This window comes from Macaca mulatta, chromosome 15 (assembly GCF_049350105.2).
Source record: "Macaca mulatta isolate MMU2019108-1 chromosome 15, T2T-MMU8v2.0, whole genome shotgun sequence".
Classification (NCBI taxonomy): Eukaryota; Metazoa; Chordata; class Mammalia; order Primates; family Cercopithecidae; genus Macaca; species Macaca mulatta.
The window spans coordinates 128,323,500-128,340,097 of NC_133420.1; the positions used below are offsets into that span (position 1 = coordinate 128,323,500).

Sequence of the window (16,598 nt, forward strand, 5' to 3'; positions counted from 1 at the left end):
GGCCTCCCTCAGCAAGAACCTTTCTTGTGAAGAATTTAATTCTGCATTCTGGTTTTTTGTTTGTTTGTTTTGTTTCGTTTTTTGTAGCTATAAAAATATTTGGAGCCAAAATTACTTAATAAGCCGTTGGACCAATTTCTTTACCTGCTACCTCTTTTTGGAAAGGCTGAGAAAACACAACTTCCTCACTAAACTCAGTATTTGGGGGAAACAAAGCAGAGTTTTCTAAATGTCAAGGAGGCATCTGTTGGAAGAGTCTGTTGGACAGGGGAGAACGTCCTGTTTAGGCTTCCCTGCCTCATGTCAGACACTGTCACTGTAAATCAGATTTCTAAGTGGAGCCCTGATTGGAAGCCTACTGCTCATTATTTTAAAGGAGAAAATAGTAATGTATTACACATAAATTCTGAATGTCCTATCCATTCCCTAAAACATAACTGCGATACAGAAAACTCTCCTAATTATTAGGTAGGGATTTGGGGGAGTCAAGTTTTTATCTTACTCTGTTTCCTTGAATTCATGATTTTGGTCAATTCCAGGCAGGATGGATGGAACCAGTATAGAGAAGAAAAAGGACAACCTTAGCGTTTCTGTCACTAATGCATTGAACAGAATGGAATTTTTTAGTCTCCCTAAAAACATTTTTTTCTTTTTTACTTTATTGGCTCTTTAAATTTTCCACAGAATATGTGTGTGTGTGTAGATATATATATTCATTCTGTCAGGTCAAACAATACAGCACAGGGTATATACAGAAAATGTTCATTACCTCCTCCTCCTCATCCTCCAGTAATTCTGGTAGCCATACCTTATGCTTGTTAAACATAAAGTCCATATAAAGCCATTTTCTGCTCACTGTCGAAACTAAAGGAGCCACATCACTCCAGAGCCTGCGTGTTAACCAACACGTCTTAAATACCCCTCCCAGGACACGGATCCAGCTCATTTGAAATAGGGGCATGCTCCATGGCACAAGGCCCACACTCTGTGCCATCGTCCCCATGGGTGCACACTGCAGTGTTTCTAGTTTTGTCCTGATCATATTTAAGGATTGCAATGAATATCCTCAGACTGATGTTTCGGTTTCTGCCAGGCAAATTCACAGCAGTACGATGATGAAGACGGGGGTGTGTGTCTTGCATTTTCTTCAGTGGCACCACATGACTGGCCGTGTGAAGCCACTGCCCGCTGCCTGTGAGGAGGCGCACCCTGTGCCTACCCCAGCACTGGGTGTTGTCACTCTTCTCAGCGCCTGCATGGGGAAGGTGAAACTGAGACTGCATTGGTGCATTTCCCTTCCTTTACTGTTAGATGAGAGAGCTGCACGTTTTTAAAGGCCATTTGCAGTGCTTTTTCTGTGATTTGCCTTTTTATTTAAACCCAGCCTGGTTCAGAGCACCATGTAGAATACAAATATGTTGGCTTGGCCAAATTCTGTTAGGCAAGCATATCAAGATCATACTGCTTCAGCGATTCCTTCATTCAGGAGTGATTACAAAGAGTTAAGTCACTGATATTTTAGAGCAAAATCTATCCAAAATTAAACATGGGTCCATAAACGTAATCACTCACAGCAATTAGTAGAGTGTGCTCTGAATCAAGGCTCTAATAAAAAGACAGCCATTAACACACATTGTTTTCAAACTAGAACGGGCGCACCACGCGCTTTATGACTGGAGTGTGACTCGTGTGCCTGCGTGACATGCGGTGTCCGTCCGTTCCTGCCGCTGACGGGTCGGTTCTGTGAATTTGCTGCTGCTCCTGGTGGCCGGGCCCGAGTGCTGCGGCAGCCTCCCCGCCACCCCCTGGCAGGATGAATGACACGCACCGTGCCGTGGCTCTCGGCCAGGATGTGGTGCTGGCAGAAGATCTCTGGCTGCGGTGAAACGCCTTTCCAGTGACATACAGATTCGTATTACACGGATCCTGGAAAAAGATGAGGCATGAGGAAGGCTGGTCAAAGCCAGCACTGCTGCCTGAGAAGGCAGGAGCCACTGAGAGGCGAACTCTCCTCTTCAGAGCTTCCTGGCTCCATGATGGAAGCTACGAGCACCCTCTCCACACCCAGGGCTGTTCTGCTCCCCGCCGATTACTGGACAGGAACCCCTCCCCAGGGCTCCACTGATGCGGCTAGAATTGGCTGACCACCTGGATGGAAAAGCCTTTCCTCTTCACGAGGGGCATAAGCACAGGCACGGCGTCTGGCCCACCCAGTCAATCTGCCTGCTGTTCCGCTGAGCCCAGGCCCGGCTTCCTGCACCCCTCCAGAGCCAGTGTGGCCCTGTACTCACTCCAGCCTCAGCCCCCCGGCTTCAGGTCTTACCAGCTGCGAGTCCTGGTCCTCTCTGACCTCGGCTGCCTCTTCTGTGCGGGGAAGGGATAATTTTGTACCTGTTTTTTCGGGCTGTTCTGGGGATTCAAGTGCAAGCGAAACAGCATCATTCCAGCCCCTGCTGCTCAGCCTCTCCCACTCCTCTGCGCCTTGCCCGTCGGCAGCCTTTCAGGAGCACGCTAGGCCCCACCTCTGGGCCCCCGCCTGGCATCACTCCTGTCACCGCCAGTCCTCTGAAGTCCTATCTCCAGTCCTGACTTCACCTCCACTCCTCTCCTCCCTCCGCCACGCGCTCCCATCCAGGGCCTGCCCGGCACACCCAGGGTTCCTTCGCCCTCTGCGGCACTGCTCAGAGGCACACTCCCTGCCCGAGGCCTGTGTCGTTTTGTACTCTGGGGACAGCGTCCTCTGCTTCTGCGCCTCTTGCCATCTGCAGCTGCTCCTCCTCCCCTGCCTGCCTCTCCACTCAGAGCTTCCTCCCTTGGGGTTCTGTCACCCAGATGTGTGCCTTCAGCCCATACCTCTCCCGGAGCTTCCACCTTGGATATTCAAGGACCTGTTGAATATCTGCTTGATTGTGCCTCAGACACTCCAAATCCACACACTTCAAACTGATCTCTTAGTAAATCCTCCAGAAATCATTTCTTCCCTTCTTTTCATCTGAGTACATGGCATGTCCAGTATTGAGGGGGTGTGGCACCATGGCAGGGCTTTGCCAGGTGTGGGAGGTGGGGAGATGAGGAACGGGGCCTGCTGGTGGGTCCTGGACAAGTTGAAGCTCAGGGTGTGAGCGGGAGATCACATTTATATATATATATAAATTTTTTTCTTTTTAAGGAACCTTTGATTCCCAGTCCTACTAACCTATCCAGTGTCATACTTAAGGTCCAGTGCACCAACTGGGCTATAACCACCATATATGAAGTTGGATTTTTTTCTTTTGAGATAAGGTCTTGCTCTTTTGCCCAGGTTGGAGTGCAGCGATGTGAACACAGCTCACTATAGCCTCAGCCTCCTGGGCTCTAGCAATCCTCCTGCCTTAGCCTCCCAAGTAGCTGGGATTACAGGTGTGACATCACCATGCCAGGCTAATTTTTTAAAAAACATTTTTTTTGTAGATGCAGGGCCTCACTGTTTGACCAAGCTGGTCTTGAATTCCTGGGCTCAAGTGGTCCTTCCACCTCAGTCTCTCCAAGTATTGGGATTGTAGGTGTGAGCCACTGCATCTGGCCTTGAAATTGTTAGAAATATTTTCAACTTTCAAGCAACCGATTACAGTTACAGTTATTGAATGTTTATGTGCCAAGCCCTGTGCTAATCACTGCAGGTGTGTTGTTGCATTTCATCCTTACAAGAACACTGTGAAGGAGATAGGCCCATTTTACGGATAAATAAACTGAGGTGAACTTCCCCAAGATCATACAATCAGTAGGCAGTGGCGCTGGGACTGAAACCCAGGTCCATGTCCCTATTGTGAGGCATGATGACACACGTTTGAACACGCTTGTTTCTTCAGTTAGGGACTGGGCATCACAAGGCCTTTCCATCCCGTTTTTTATCACTCCCTCTTTCTTCCATCAGTAGACATTCGCTTATTCTTTTTGAAAGCAATTTTTTCCCTAAGCATTTCTGATTTCTTAAGGTGAGTTGAAGTGGAAGCATATTCACATTATTTTGCAAATGAGTACTTGGTAAATATTCACTGGTTCTATAAATTATTAGCCACTGCTATGACCGTGATGAGAAGAAGTCTCACAAATTGGATTAGTGATTGCATTTTGAACTTTCTTAATCTTCTTTTTTTCAGTAAGCCATTTCTATTTAAAATTTTGTTTATTTATTTCTGAAAGGAAGAAGATTTCTCTCCCCATGTCGGCTGTAGTCTGCCTCTGGCTTCGGCACCTTCCCAGCCTTGAAAAAGCAATGCTGCATCTTTTTGAAAAGCTAATCTCCAGTGAGAGCAATTGTCTGAGAAGGATCGAATGCTTTATAAAAGATTCATCGCTGGTACGTGCTGGGCTTTGATGAAGGGAAAAAATCCTTGAAGGAGATGCTGGGAATCATTTCTTTTAGTCAGAATGAAAGGGGGGGATGTAAACAAAAGAGCAATTGGAACCTTTATAAATAATCATGTATTTACATTTTATTTTTGAAATTGCTAACGTAGGGGCTTTTCTGCATCCTTGGAGCATGCAGGGAGAGATTCGAGGTTTACTTGATTGATGTGCCATATATCACATGTTCACAAGAATTGACATTTGCACAACAGACTTTTTAAAAACAGTATTTATTATTTCAGCATGGAAAATAAGTTTTTAGAAATGAACTTTTGGGTAAGAGGAGGAATCAATTAAAAACATTCAAAAAATAAACTTTTAGCTCTTCACTAGAGGAAAGGTGAAATACTCGAGAGACACAAAACCCCAGAAAAATGGTTAAAGCAGCAGAACCTGCTAAGACTTCTGTAAGTTTTCTTTTGGTGTGAGGCCACCTGCCTTCACCCTCCCCCGTGCAGTGATGCCGGCTCCCTTCCCCCTTAGGACTGTGCATCCGGGAACTCCAGCCCACGTGGACATCCACCTCTGGGCCCGGTGTCTGGCACGCTGGGCTCTCAGTGGCCCTCGCCACCACCGACTCGCCAGTCATCTTCCTTCGTGGGAGGCAGCTCTGTGGGACTGGAGCACATTTTGTAGGACGGGAATAAAGACCAAGGCACCCTGAAAAAATGATTCAGAAACCTGCAGTTGCTTTGTCTTCCAGGAGCCCCAGCGGACTCTGCCCTGTTTCCCTTTAGCTTTCAGAACCTGCAGCGATGTGGCACAGAGATTGCCTTCCACCTCTTCCTGCTTCCTACAAGCAGAGAAAGTGAGTTCCGAGAGCCACAGGGAACAGTCCGGTCTTCAGTTGTTGGCCGGGACTCTGGGAAGGAGGGAGTGTTCACCCTCGCCCTTGAGCTGAGACTGAGGAAGTCTCTGGGGTTGGCTGTGCCCACTTGTCCTACCTCCTAGAGGCCTTCCACTTGTTTAGTGCAGCTGGGACTTCTGTGCTCTTTCTTTCTTTCTCTTTCTAGTTGCAGACTGTCTAAGGGAATCCTAATGGAGTCAGTTGCCTTCCTCCTCGATCCCGTTTCTCCCCTTGTTTCATGGCCCCTTTCACCCTTCCCCTCGGCCTCCCAGGGCGACGTGCATAGGGTTGCAGGTGCTGACAGCCACGCTGCTCTCACCCATACCTCAGGCTGCACACACTGATCCCACCTGACTTGAACGTTTGCCATGATAGAAGAGAAAGGAAGACGTGTGTATATTAAGACTGAGAGCGCCCAAAGAGATTTCTTAAGGATAATTACTACCTAACTGTACCATCCAAAAGAGTCGTATATTAAGGCAAGAAATAGGAATGCACCTTATTTTAAAATGATTGCAGTACAATTCAAAATAAATCACGACTTTCAGAAGTCCTCTGACAGCCCATTCCTGGTGATTCAAGGTCATAAATTACCTCTATTGTCCACTAAATCTGTTTCTAACTGACATGCGCATACTAGGACTTCAGTTTCTCTGGGCCCTTTTCAGTGGCAAAATATAGTAACTGGGCTATGTGCTTGCTCCCAGGGTGCTTATGACATTTTCTTTAAGTCTTCTCCCGTTGAGAAATTCTAGTCCCATTGCCTTTTCTCCAGCCTTTCCTTAATCCTTGGATTCTTCTCTGAACCTTCTCCATGTCCTTTTTGCCTGTGGTCCTCATGCCTGAGTAGCACTGTGGTGAGCACAGCAGATGCAAGACAGCGAACGCAGGCTGTCCCATTGCACATCACTGTATAATGCTCAGTCTCCAGTTTGTAGTTTACAGTAATCTTCCGCTGACTTACAAAAGCTTTTATCAGGATCATGTGTGCAGAAATTCAGAGCTTCCATTATGGCTAAAGGGGGATTCTAGAGGGTGTTATTTGGTTTAATGTATTGTGGCACTGGCAGGATGTGACCTCTCTGCGCCTCATGGTTCCAGGAGGTAATTACAATACAGACGATGAGTGGAAGCCCCTGATTGGTGTGGGCTGTTCTCAGCATCCCGGGCCTGCAGTGCCAGAAAGCCAGGCAGGCTGGAATAGGCCTGTGATGTGGCTAAGTGACTGCAGGGGTAACCTGAAGAGCCTGCTTCCTAATTGCATCATCTGATTCATTTATCGCAGTGCAGCATCTTGGTGCAGTGACAGGACTGTACAGAAGTATCAGAGAGATCTCTGAGACTCAGATAGCACGAGACTGCTGCGCCCTGCTCCAGCGGAAACCTGATGCCTATTACATTAGGGTTGGATTCCGAGAGTAATTAAAGTGTGATGGTCTACATAACTTGTGTTTTATATAGAGCACTGTTAATTATGTTTCTCTCTCTTGGGACTATCCAGAATGAGTCCTGGAAATTCTGTAGTTACCAAAATGTAACAAAAACAAAAGATAAAAGTGTGGTACAGGTTGTACGAAGTGAAATGACCTTCCCACATGTTCTTTGGCCTCTTGGACTCGCAGGTCTGGTATTTTCCATTAAGACCATGAATAATGAGGGATTAGTCTCTTATTACCTGAGCTCCAAATGACTGTGTATGTATTTAACATCTAAAATGAAAGAGAAGTTTTCAAAGCCCGTTCACTTTTGAGGCTTCCCCTTTGGCTTCCATGCGGTAGACCGGACTGCCCTCAAGTCATGCTGTCCGCCACAGTTGGTGGCTCCTACATCAAGCGAGGTATTAGCCCTAGATGGTCATTTACTGTACAGACTGAAACTTTTCAAAAGCAGATGGTCTTGTGTTTCCCTTGACAGCACGGGCACAGGAAGACCATAATCCGTAGCTTCAGACCTGACCTTAAAAACTGATGTCACCCACAGCAGTGAAAGCCACTTGTTAATTATGCTGCCTTCTTGGCATTGTTCGGTTTCCCAAGGCTGGCCCAAAATTAGAAGGATGTTATGTTTTCTAGTTACAGTTCTGTTTGTGGAGCCCAGAAAGCTATTGTTTGGATTCCACATTGGAATGAAAAGTGTCTGCAGGGTGTCAGGGTGGCACTGTGCTTGGCTGGCAAGCTGCATGCCAGGGCTGGAAGGTACCCGGTTCCCATGCCCTCCCTTTCGTTCCTTTGCCAGCAGAGCCCACCCGCAGCTGGGTCCAGAGGAGCTAGCCTCATCTTCCCAGGCAGACTTGTCCCCAAAACAAAAGGAGCAGAGGAGGCACCCAGCTGAGTGTTCTGTTTCTGTTTCACTAACAGTTGATACCAGAATATGCTTCATTTTCTCTCCTACCTAAAAATCTTTATGGTGCAATTCAGAAGATTTATCTAATAAGAACTTAAGAATAAAAAGCATCTAGATACCTCAGTATATATCCTCCTTGGTATGGGATAGGATGTGTTTTTTTCCTCATTCTCCAGGTAGCAATTATAGCACTTCAGAAAGAAAAAGAAACTTCCTTTCCACAGACTCCCAGTGTGCAGCTCCTCCTTGGTAAAATGCCGTGCTAAAGAGTTCACTCCACATCCTGGGTGATGTCGTCAGTTTGCCGTGCTTAAGTAGCTTTTCAGTAACATGCCAGTGTTTTCTTTTCCTGCTATTTCAGTCTTTTCAGCACTTCCTTTTGAGCTCTTTAATGTGGTGCATGTAATTGAACAAGCGCTGGAGTAGATAATTTAGCAGTGGTCCGGTAGTGCTGGCTGATGTGTGTTGCTAAAAGCTGGAAGATTCTGCGTCTTGGACTGGAGTTGCACTTTCCAGAATTAGCCTCAGGGGGGCACCAGATCCTCCAGCATCGTCTCTGTGAAGACAGAGGCCCACACTGCAAGTTTCCTTGCAATGGAATTGCAGTTGGAATTGCAATTGGGGATGCAGACCTTGTGGTCAGAGATGAAGGGAGAGAGGAAAAAACCCCGAAACAAAGCAGGGATGGACCTAGGGGTCATGGCCACTCAGGCTGAGCTGTGAAGCAGCAGGTGGCCAGGAGCTTGCTTCCGGCCTGGGCTACCCTGGCTAATTGGACAGAGGCCACTGGGCAAGGCTGGGACTTCAGGCAGGGGTAGGGGGCTGGGGAGGGGGTGCTGGGCATCCCTGTGCCTCCCACTTCTGTGTCCAAATACGGAGGAGAGCTCATGTAAATTTAAGACGCAAAAGTACATTTGGAACTTGTTAAGTTCTTAAGCCCAGGAATGACAGATTTATCACTAATTAAACAATAATTGCATTATGGAGTACTGAAAAAATTGTTTGTGTATAAACAACATCTGGTAAAGATTAAAAAGAAAGAATAATTTTTCCAAGCTCCAATTTGTTAAAAGGAACCTGAATGTTTTAAAACAAAATAGATCTGAAAATGTAAAAGGGATATTTAGAGTCTTATGTTTAGTATTTTGAAAATAGAAAAGAAACAAATGGCATAATAAAAAATACATATTTATAAAGGTGCCTCATAGTACATGATAGATGTAAAGGTTTTGTATAAATAGGTTTTGCTCAAGCCAAATCATGTTTCAATTCAATAGAGGAGTTCACTGGTGAAATGACTCTTATGGAGAATCTTCTTTTTCAGAAGAAAGGTACTTTGTGGTGAATATGCACATATTAACAACAAGGGCTTCCCACTGTGGAGAGAACAGTGGCTCGGAAACAGCTACACAGTGGGGTGGGATTGTCCAGCTGCTGGGTAAACTGGAGGGAAGCTGCCCATTAGCTGATTCTTTAAATGACCCATTTCCTAAGTAAATATTTAAACTGCATGCAAGTACATGAAAATACCAGGAAAGAATCTATGCCAGGCTTAATGAACTTCAGCTTCTCTGTCATCTGCTATTTCCTTCTTTATTTTTAAGGCGAATATACTTATGAAAGGTGATAGATGGAAAGTACTTGATAATTTTTTCTGTTGCTTCACCGCCTTTTTATTTTTTCTAAAAGGGATTTGCTTTTGTCTGTGAATTACCTTAAATCATAGTCCAGTTTCCCTTTTTGGTTTGTTTTCTCTCCCTCTCCTCTTCCCTATTCTCTCTCTCTCTCTCTCTCTCTCTCTCACACACACACACACACACACACACACACACAAAATCAGCAAATGACAGAAAAAAAGAAATGCTTCTTCCTGAGAATTCTGTTTTTCTGCGTTCTCAGGCCTCTTTCAAGTGGCAAGTGGCTTGTAATAATCACTGGTGAGTCGGTATGAAAATAACAGCTTAAGTAAACATCAAGGACCGGGCACAAGAGCCTGTGTAATTTGCACAGTTCATGGTGCAGAGTGACAAGTTGGTCTCTCCCTTGCCTGTCCTCCAAAACAGGCATTGAGACCGTGGTGATTGTGTATCAACTCCATGCTGTCCTCCAAAACAGGCATTGAGACCGTGGTGATTGTGTATCGACTCCATGCTGTCCTCCAAAACAGGCATTGAGACCGTGGTGATTGTGTATCGACTCCATGCTGTCCTCCAAACAGGCATTGAGACCGTGGTGATTGTGTATCGACTCCATGCTGTCCTCCAAAACAGGCATTGAGACCGTGGTGATTGTGTATCGACTCCATGCTGTCCTCCAAAACAGGCATTGAGACCGTGGTGATTGTGTATCGACTCCATGCTGTCCTCCAAAACAGGCATTGAGACCGTGGTGATTGTGTATCGACTCCATGCTGTCCTCCAAAACAGGCATTGAGACCGTGGTGATTGTGTATCGACTCCATGCTGTCCTCCAAAACAGGCATTGAGACCGTGGTGATTGTGTATCGACTCCATGCTGTCCTCCAAAACAGGCATTGAGACCGTGGTGATTGTGTATCGACTCCATGCTGTCCTCCAAAACAGGCATTGAGACCGTGGTGATTGTGTATCGACTCCATGCTGTCCTCCAAAACAGGCATTGAGACCGTGGTGATTGTGTATCGACTCCATGCTGTCCTCCAAAACAGGCATTGAGACCGTGGTGATTGTGTATCGACTCCATGCTGTCCTCCAAAACAGGCATTGAGACCGTGGTGATTGTGTATCGACTCCATGCTGTCCTCCAAAACAGGCATTGAGACCGTGGTGATTGTGTATCGACTCCATGCTGTCCTCCAAAACAGGCATTGAGACCGTGGTGATTGTGTATCGACTCCATGCTGTCCTCCAAAACAGGCATTGAGACCGTGGTGATTGTGTATCGACTCCATGCTGTCCTCCAAAACAGGCATTGAGACCGTGGTGATTGTGTATCGACTCCATGCTGTCCTCCAAAACAGGCATTGAGACCGTGGTGATTGTGTATCGACTCCATGCTGTCCTCCAAAACAGGCATTGAGACCGTGGTGATTGTGTATCGACTCCATGCTGTCCTCCAAAACAGGCATTGAGACCGTGGTGATTGTGTATCGACTCCATGCTGTCCTCCAAAACAGGCATTGAGACCGTGGTGATTGTGTATCGACTCCATGCTGTCCTCCAAAACAGGCATTGAGACCGTGGTGATTGTGTATCGACTCCATGCTGTCCTCCAAAACAGGCATTGAGACCGTGGTGATTGTGTATCGACTCCATGCTGTCCTCCAAAACAGGCATTGAGACCGTGGTGATTGTGTATCGACTCCATGCTGTCCTCCAAAACAGGCATTGAGACCGTGGTGATTGTGTATCGACTCCATGCTGTCCTCCAAAACAGGCATTGAGACCGTGGTGATTGTGTATCGACTCCATGCTGTCCTCCAAAACAGGCATTGAGACCGTGGTGATTGTGTATCGACTCCATGCTGTCCTCCAAAACAGGCATTGAGACCGTGGTGATTGTGTATCGACTCCATGTTGACTTTGTCTTCCTTTGTGTTTTGAGGGATGAAGATGGGCATTTTTCTAGGTGGAGGGGAGATGATGCAGTTTGGGGTAGCCGTGAGGGGAGATGAGAGGGAAAGCACTCATTAGCCCAAGGGGATGCACACCCAGCAGAACAATCGGGTCTATAGGAGAAGGAAGGCAGAACCCAGAGCTCTCCATCGTTGCCCCCTCGTCATCCTGGGCATTCAGTGAAAAGACTAGGGGAAATAGGGAAGGACGAGACTCGTGTTATTGAAGTCTTCCTGCTGACATAGCTCCCCTCGAGTTGAAATGATCTGCCCGTGGAAATCGTTAGGCCAGATGGAGAAGAGAGAGCTTGAGAAGGAACAGATTTTGGTAGGATGGAGAAAAACAAACAGATGGAAACCACAAAAGGTTTATTTTCTTTCCTCGCTTTTATAGAAAAGATAATGGCCCCGGTCATGGGGCTTTGGAGCCCTGGGCTGCAGCGTGACCTCTGGTGTGTTACCGGAGTGCCCCACCCTACACATAAAACAGGATTCACAGAGGTTAGACGCCTGCGTCATCACTTAGAGGAGGCTACAGACATTTAGGGGGGAAGATACTTCGGCTTCCAAAGAAGCGTGTATTAAAACCTTAATTCTATTTGGAAGATTATCTTGATAAGAAAAGCAGCTTAAGATTGTTTTTGTGATTTGATGTCGCTGGGACACATGCCTGACCTGTAGTACTCCAGTCCTCATGAGGGGACTCACTGACCCTGAAATTATGTGCTCAGAAAGTATAAAGAGTCTCATTTTAAAAGCCATCGGTGAGGGGTGCATATGAGAAGGAGCTGTTCACAGCTGTGGGGTGGCAAGGGAGACTGGTTTTCAAATCAAAATCTCTGCCGTTGCTGTTTCTGCAGGTTCCCCTGCCTCCTGGTCTTTTATCTGTTTTAAAAGCCAAAATGGGTTGTGGAAGCAGGCTGAGAGTAGCCAAGGGTCTGAAATATTTGGAAAGAAAGAAATCTAAGAGGAGAGTCCATCTGTATGGGAAAGAACAAGCAGATTCCACACAGCCAGCAAACATTTAAAACATCGGTCGGAGCGATTTTGCTAGAAAACAGCTCACAGCAGAAGAGCACATCCAAGCTCTCACTCTCTTCGACGAACGGGGTAGAACTGTCTTCCTTGCTGCCCCAGTGGTTTTCATGGTAGCCCTAATCTACACATCTGATCATCATTTTCTTGGCTGTTTGGAAATCACTATAATTAGTATGGAATGATTCTCTACTATCATCAGACCTATAGAATGGCTCTGGGATAGTTTGACTATTTAGAAAAAAGAAATTCAGTTTTGCCATTTTCAAGTTTGATCTTATCAATGCATTTCCAGGCTCTTTCTTGTCTGTCTGCCTGTGGGCACCAAAGAGTGCTATTTGATCTTAAACACTCTTATTCAATAGGCATGTTGTCGTGCAAACTTTGAAAATTGCTCTGGCAAACTTCGATGAATCACGTTTCTTCAAGACATACAGTTGCTTTCCCCTTGTTTTATTTTTTTCGTTATGAATGCATAGAAACGTTTATGTTTTCCGTGCTTATATCCAGTGACCTCTTAATAACTGTTGTTATTTACAGTGAGACTGGGCAGCAGGAGATTCACTGACATGCCTGAGTTCAAAGCCACGAAATAACCTGCCTCTTCTCTCTCCAGCCGTGGTCCTGCCAAATTATTTTCTTGCATAGATAATGAATTTATCTGTAAGAGTTTCAAGTTCCTTTTAGATAAAAATGCACATCAGTGAAGGAGGAGGGAGCACAGATTATTTAAAGAGTAGGACGTTTTAACTTGCAAATTAGAAATCCTGAGATAATTAAAAGGCGATTATCCTGTCCTGGACAAGGGGCGGAGCTGCTGCCTGGAGCCCGGCGGGGCCGGCAGTGCTGGCGGGTGGCCGCTAGAGGGCGCGGGCTCGGTGTCCGCGGGCGGCCGCGGGGAGGGCGGAGCTGCCTCAGTGTGCGCCGGGGCACGGGGCGGAGCAAAGCCGCCTCTTTTCTTGCGGATGGGGCGGATGGGGCCCGCGAACAGCGTTTCCGAAGCTATGGTCATAGCACGTGCAGCGTGACTGAATTTCCGGGAGCCCCGATCCACCTGCGCGTCGGAGCCGCCCCGCGGTGACTGCGCATGCGCGGAATCCCCCGGTCTGAGGGCGGCCGCTCCGTGGAACCGTCTCCCCGCCGCGTCTGCGGACACGCGCCTTCCACGAAGCCGCTCTGGTGCCAGAAACATCACGGACCCTGCTATAAAGGGCCTGTTTTGGAACACAAATGGGCGTTTGCATCGGGCATCGTCTCCTACTTTGAGCTCTGGCCAGAACCATAGGGAACCGGGGATTGGGCCGGGGGAGCTGCCCCCAGCTCCCGGGGCTTCCGCAGACCAGTGATCGGAACCCACGGCCGGAACATCAAGGGGAAGTTAGAGAAGTTAGATGCCTTTTATTCTTCTTCACGAACCCGCTTTTCGTCTTAAATCACGTAAGCTGTTCAGTGCACTAAGATGCGATGTGATTGAGTCCAGCGTGGTGGTCGCTGGTTTGCCAGTAATAATTCTGCATTACCACGTACCCGTGACCGAATTCGCAGGAAGGCGCAGGCTGCAGGCACGGCCCGACCTGGAGCACGGGAGCCGTTTGAGGAGGTGGCACAGGCAGCCCCCGCATGCGGGCAGAGGATGTGTAAGTTTCCGTAGTACCTACTGATCCTGTATTATGGATCGCCTGAGCTTTTGTAGAAAACGTGGGACATACAGGAGTATACAGAGGAATATACAGGAAGCCTGTACCCCTGCCCAGGAGACCACCGTCTGCGCTTGTGTGGGGGCTGTTTTCAGTCCAGCAGTGCTTCTGTTTTCTAACCAAAAGGAATATGCCAGTGTTCTGGACATGAGCAGTTCCCGATAACTCCTGGGGCTGATAATAGCAAGTTTCTGAGAAAGTGGCTGTGATATTTCACCTTCTCCTGGTCTCCTTTTACAGCCTCAAGCAGCCTGCCACCCTGCCATATTCCGGGTTGTTGATGAGATGTTCAGGTAAATGTTACACTGTTTCTTCTAGTAATTGATGCGAAAAAGGTTCCATTTCCAAACACGAAAAGAAAATGCTGTGGTAGTCTCTGGCTGTACCACAGGGAAATAGAGTTTCTGATTCCCTCCTATTCCTCTGAGCTTTGTGGTAATTAGAGGTAAAAACTAAAAAATCAGTGTAAATTCAAAGGCCAGCGCCTAAGAATTAAGATAACTTTCTTTTCTTTAGCCTTTAAAGATTCTAATAATAGAAACACAGAATTGAGTTAGATATTAATATCATGAAATATTCATGTAGGATTTTTCTCAGCTCAGAATAAAGGGTAGCAATATGCTCCCTTCACCACGTGAGGGCTGACCAATCTTTTTAAAGGACTTTAAAGCTAAAGAAAGCCAAGAAAAATAAATAAATAGTCATTCTTAACAGAGCTCTTCTGTGGGGCAAAATACACCTTGCATGTTCTCTTACAACACATTGAATGTTTATTTTGAAAATACGAGTACTTCTTGGAAAATGCGTTAGATTTACAGACGGCAAGAGACGAGGAGCTCGTAGCCATGAAGCTGAGCTGTGGCTGGCAGTTAGTGGGAGTTTTAACCATGGAGTACTAAGACTGGACCCAGCCGGGGAGCTTGTCAACCTGGAGTGTCCCAGCCCCTCTTCCAGGGGAACCCGTATCAGCTCTCTCTCTAGTCCCTCCCACCTACTACACAGCAGCAGAGGCTGCAGGGCAGACTGCAGACTTTGGGGAAAGGAATTTTTACAGTAATGACTGTTTAGGGTTTAAAGCTAGCAAAATTTGAGGGTTTTTTTTTTTTTTTGCTTAAACAAACATAAAGAAAAATTAATTGTATGAAAATGCACGGAAACCAAACCAGGTACAGGTACACACAGATTCTTTTCCTACTTTGCTGGGTGGATGGACCAAGCCATTTCTCCACTTGTGAAAGCAAAACATTGACGTTGCGTGTCCAGGCATACAATACAAAAATATTTGTACAGAGTATGCAAGCCTGTATGGAAGGCATTTGCATTGCTTAATAATTTAAGAACCAAGAAAGAGAGCTCTACACATTGCAATTTTAAAGAAAATATTTACAAAAGGGAGCAACAGATTTATCCTGCTTTCCCACAAGGACTGAAATCTGATGAGTTGAGATACTGCTGAAGCTTATGGCACAAAAAAAGTGTTCCCACTCTTCCCTTATACAGTACAGGTTTTTATGTTTGCCGGATTACTTGTTAAACGTGTTCTGATCTGACTTTGCATTGTTCAGGTGTGCACTCCTGGAAACCGATGGGGCCCCGGAAATCATAGCCACTATTCAAGTGTTTACGCAGTGCTTCCTAGAAGCTCTGGAGAAAGAAAACAAGCAGGTTTGTTATATTGCATCTATTACTCGTTCATCCCAAAGAATAAGAGGCTGTTGGGAGTATTTTGGACAAGAGCACTTTATTTTCAGTAATTCTGATGGACTGTTTTGCTCACAAAGAAAGGTTCCTAATGAGTCCCCCAACAAAGGTTAAACCATTTTAACTTAACACAAATCAAGATCTGTCTGTCCCGTGCCCTGGTACCCACAGGCATCTGTTTACTGTTGTATCTGAGAACTCTGTCGAGCCAGCATGCGTGGCCCTGTGCTGTGCGCTGTCTGCCGAGCGGGACACTGCCCTCTGGCTGCATCTGAGCCTCCCAGGTCCGCAGGAGGCGTCCTGGGGTCTGTATGGCATGCACTGAATAGGAAAGGGCGTTTATTGCAAAGCAGTCCTGGACATTCTTCATTATTTGCATCTTTATTCTTATCAGAGACCCAAATGTGAATTGGATTCCAGGAAAGGAGGTGGTAAGAGTGACTGGGAAAGGCTTGACTAACTAGAGGAGGAGCGAGGAAGGGCAGTGAGCAGGAGGTGTGTGTTAGGCACAGTCAGTAAACCAAAGGCCAGGCCCGAACCCTGCAGAAGATTGTGCTCCAGGTCCCCAGCAGCAGAGGCTGGGCAACAGCTGCCAAGGGTCACTGACCAATTAGAGTGACCTCGTGAAACAGCAACCTTTGCTACCAGAGAGCTTTCACCTTTCAGCATTTTATTTGGCCTTGATTTCTAACGGCCACAGAAGTAATGTTTATGGGACATATTGCCTGTCGAGAGTGGTGCTGGTCCAGTGCATCTCATCTGTGGAGTATGTCACGGCCCCTGTGAAGCTCTCTGCAGTTCTACTTCTGAGAGCAGAGCTACAGTGCTTGGCTCCACCGGATCACACCCTCGTCAATGTCAAACAGATCTCTTAGGTTTTAGCTGATATTTCTACTTTTTCTTTTCTTTTTTTTTTTTTTTTTTTTGAGACAAGGTTTCACTCTGTCACCCAGGCTGGAGTGCAGTGATGTGATCTCAGCTCACCGCAGTCTCA

At 46.6% G+C, this 16,598-nt stretch overlaps 1 protein-coding gene across 18 annotated transcripts in view; it reads left to right on the forward strand.

Moving 5' to 3' along the window:
* Window positions 1–16,598, forward strand: part of FANCC (FA complementation group C) — a 221,524-nt gene that overhangs the window by 180,226 nt on the left and 24,700 nt on the right. For 9 of the 18 annotated variants that reach the window (XM_028835423.2, XM_028835422.2, XM_077966554.1 and 6 more), the window contains 4 exons: window positions 4,183–4,339; window positions 5,093–5,197; window positions 14,144–14,196; window positions 15,469–15,568. In XM_028835423.2, the coding sequence (XP_028691256.2) occupies window positions 4,183–4,339; window positions 5,093–5,197; window positions 14,144–14,196; window positions 15,469–15,568 (415 nt within the window). The remainder of the gene's footprint in view (window positions 1–4,182; window positions 4,340–5,092; window positions 5,198–14,143; window positions 14,197–15,468; window positions 15,569–16,598) is intronic. The other 9 variants (XM_077966546.1, XM_077966556.1, XM_028835425.2 and 6 more) reach the window with 1 other exon arrangement.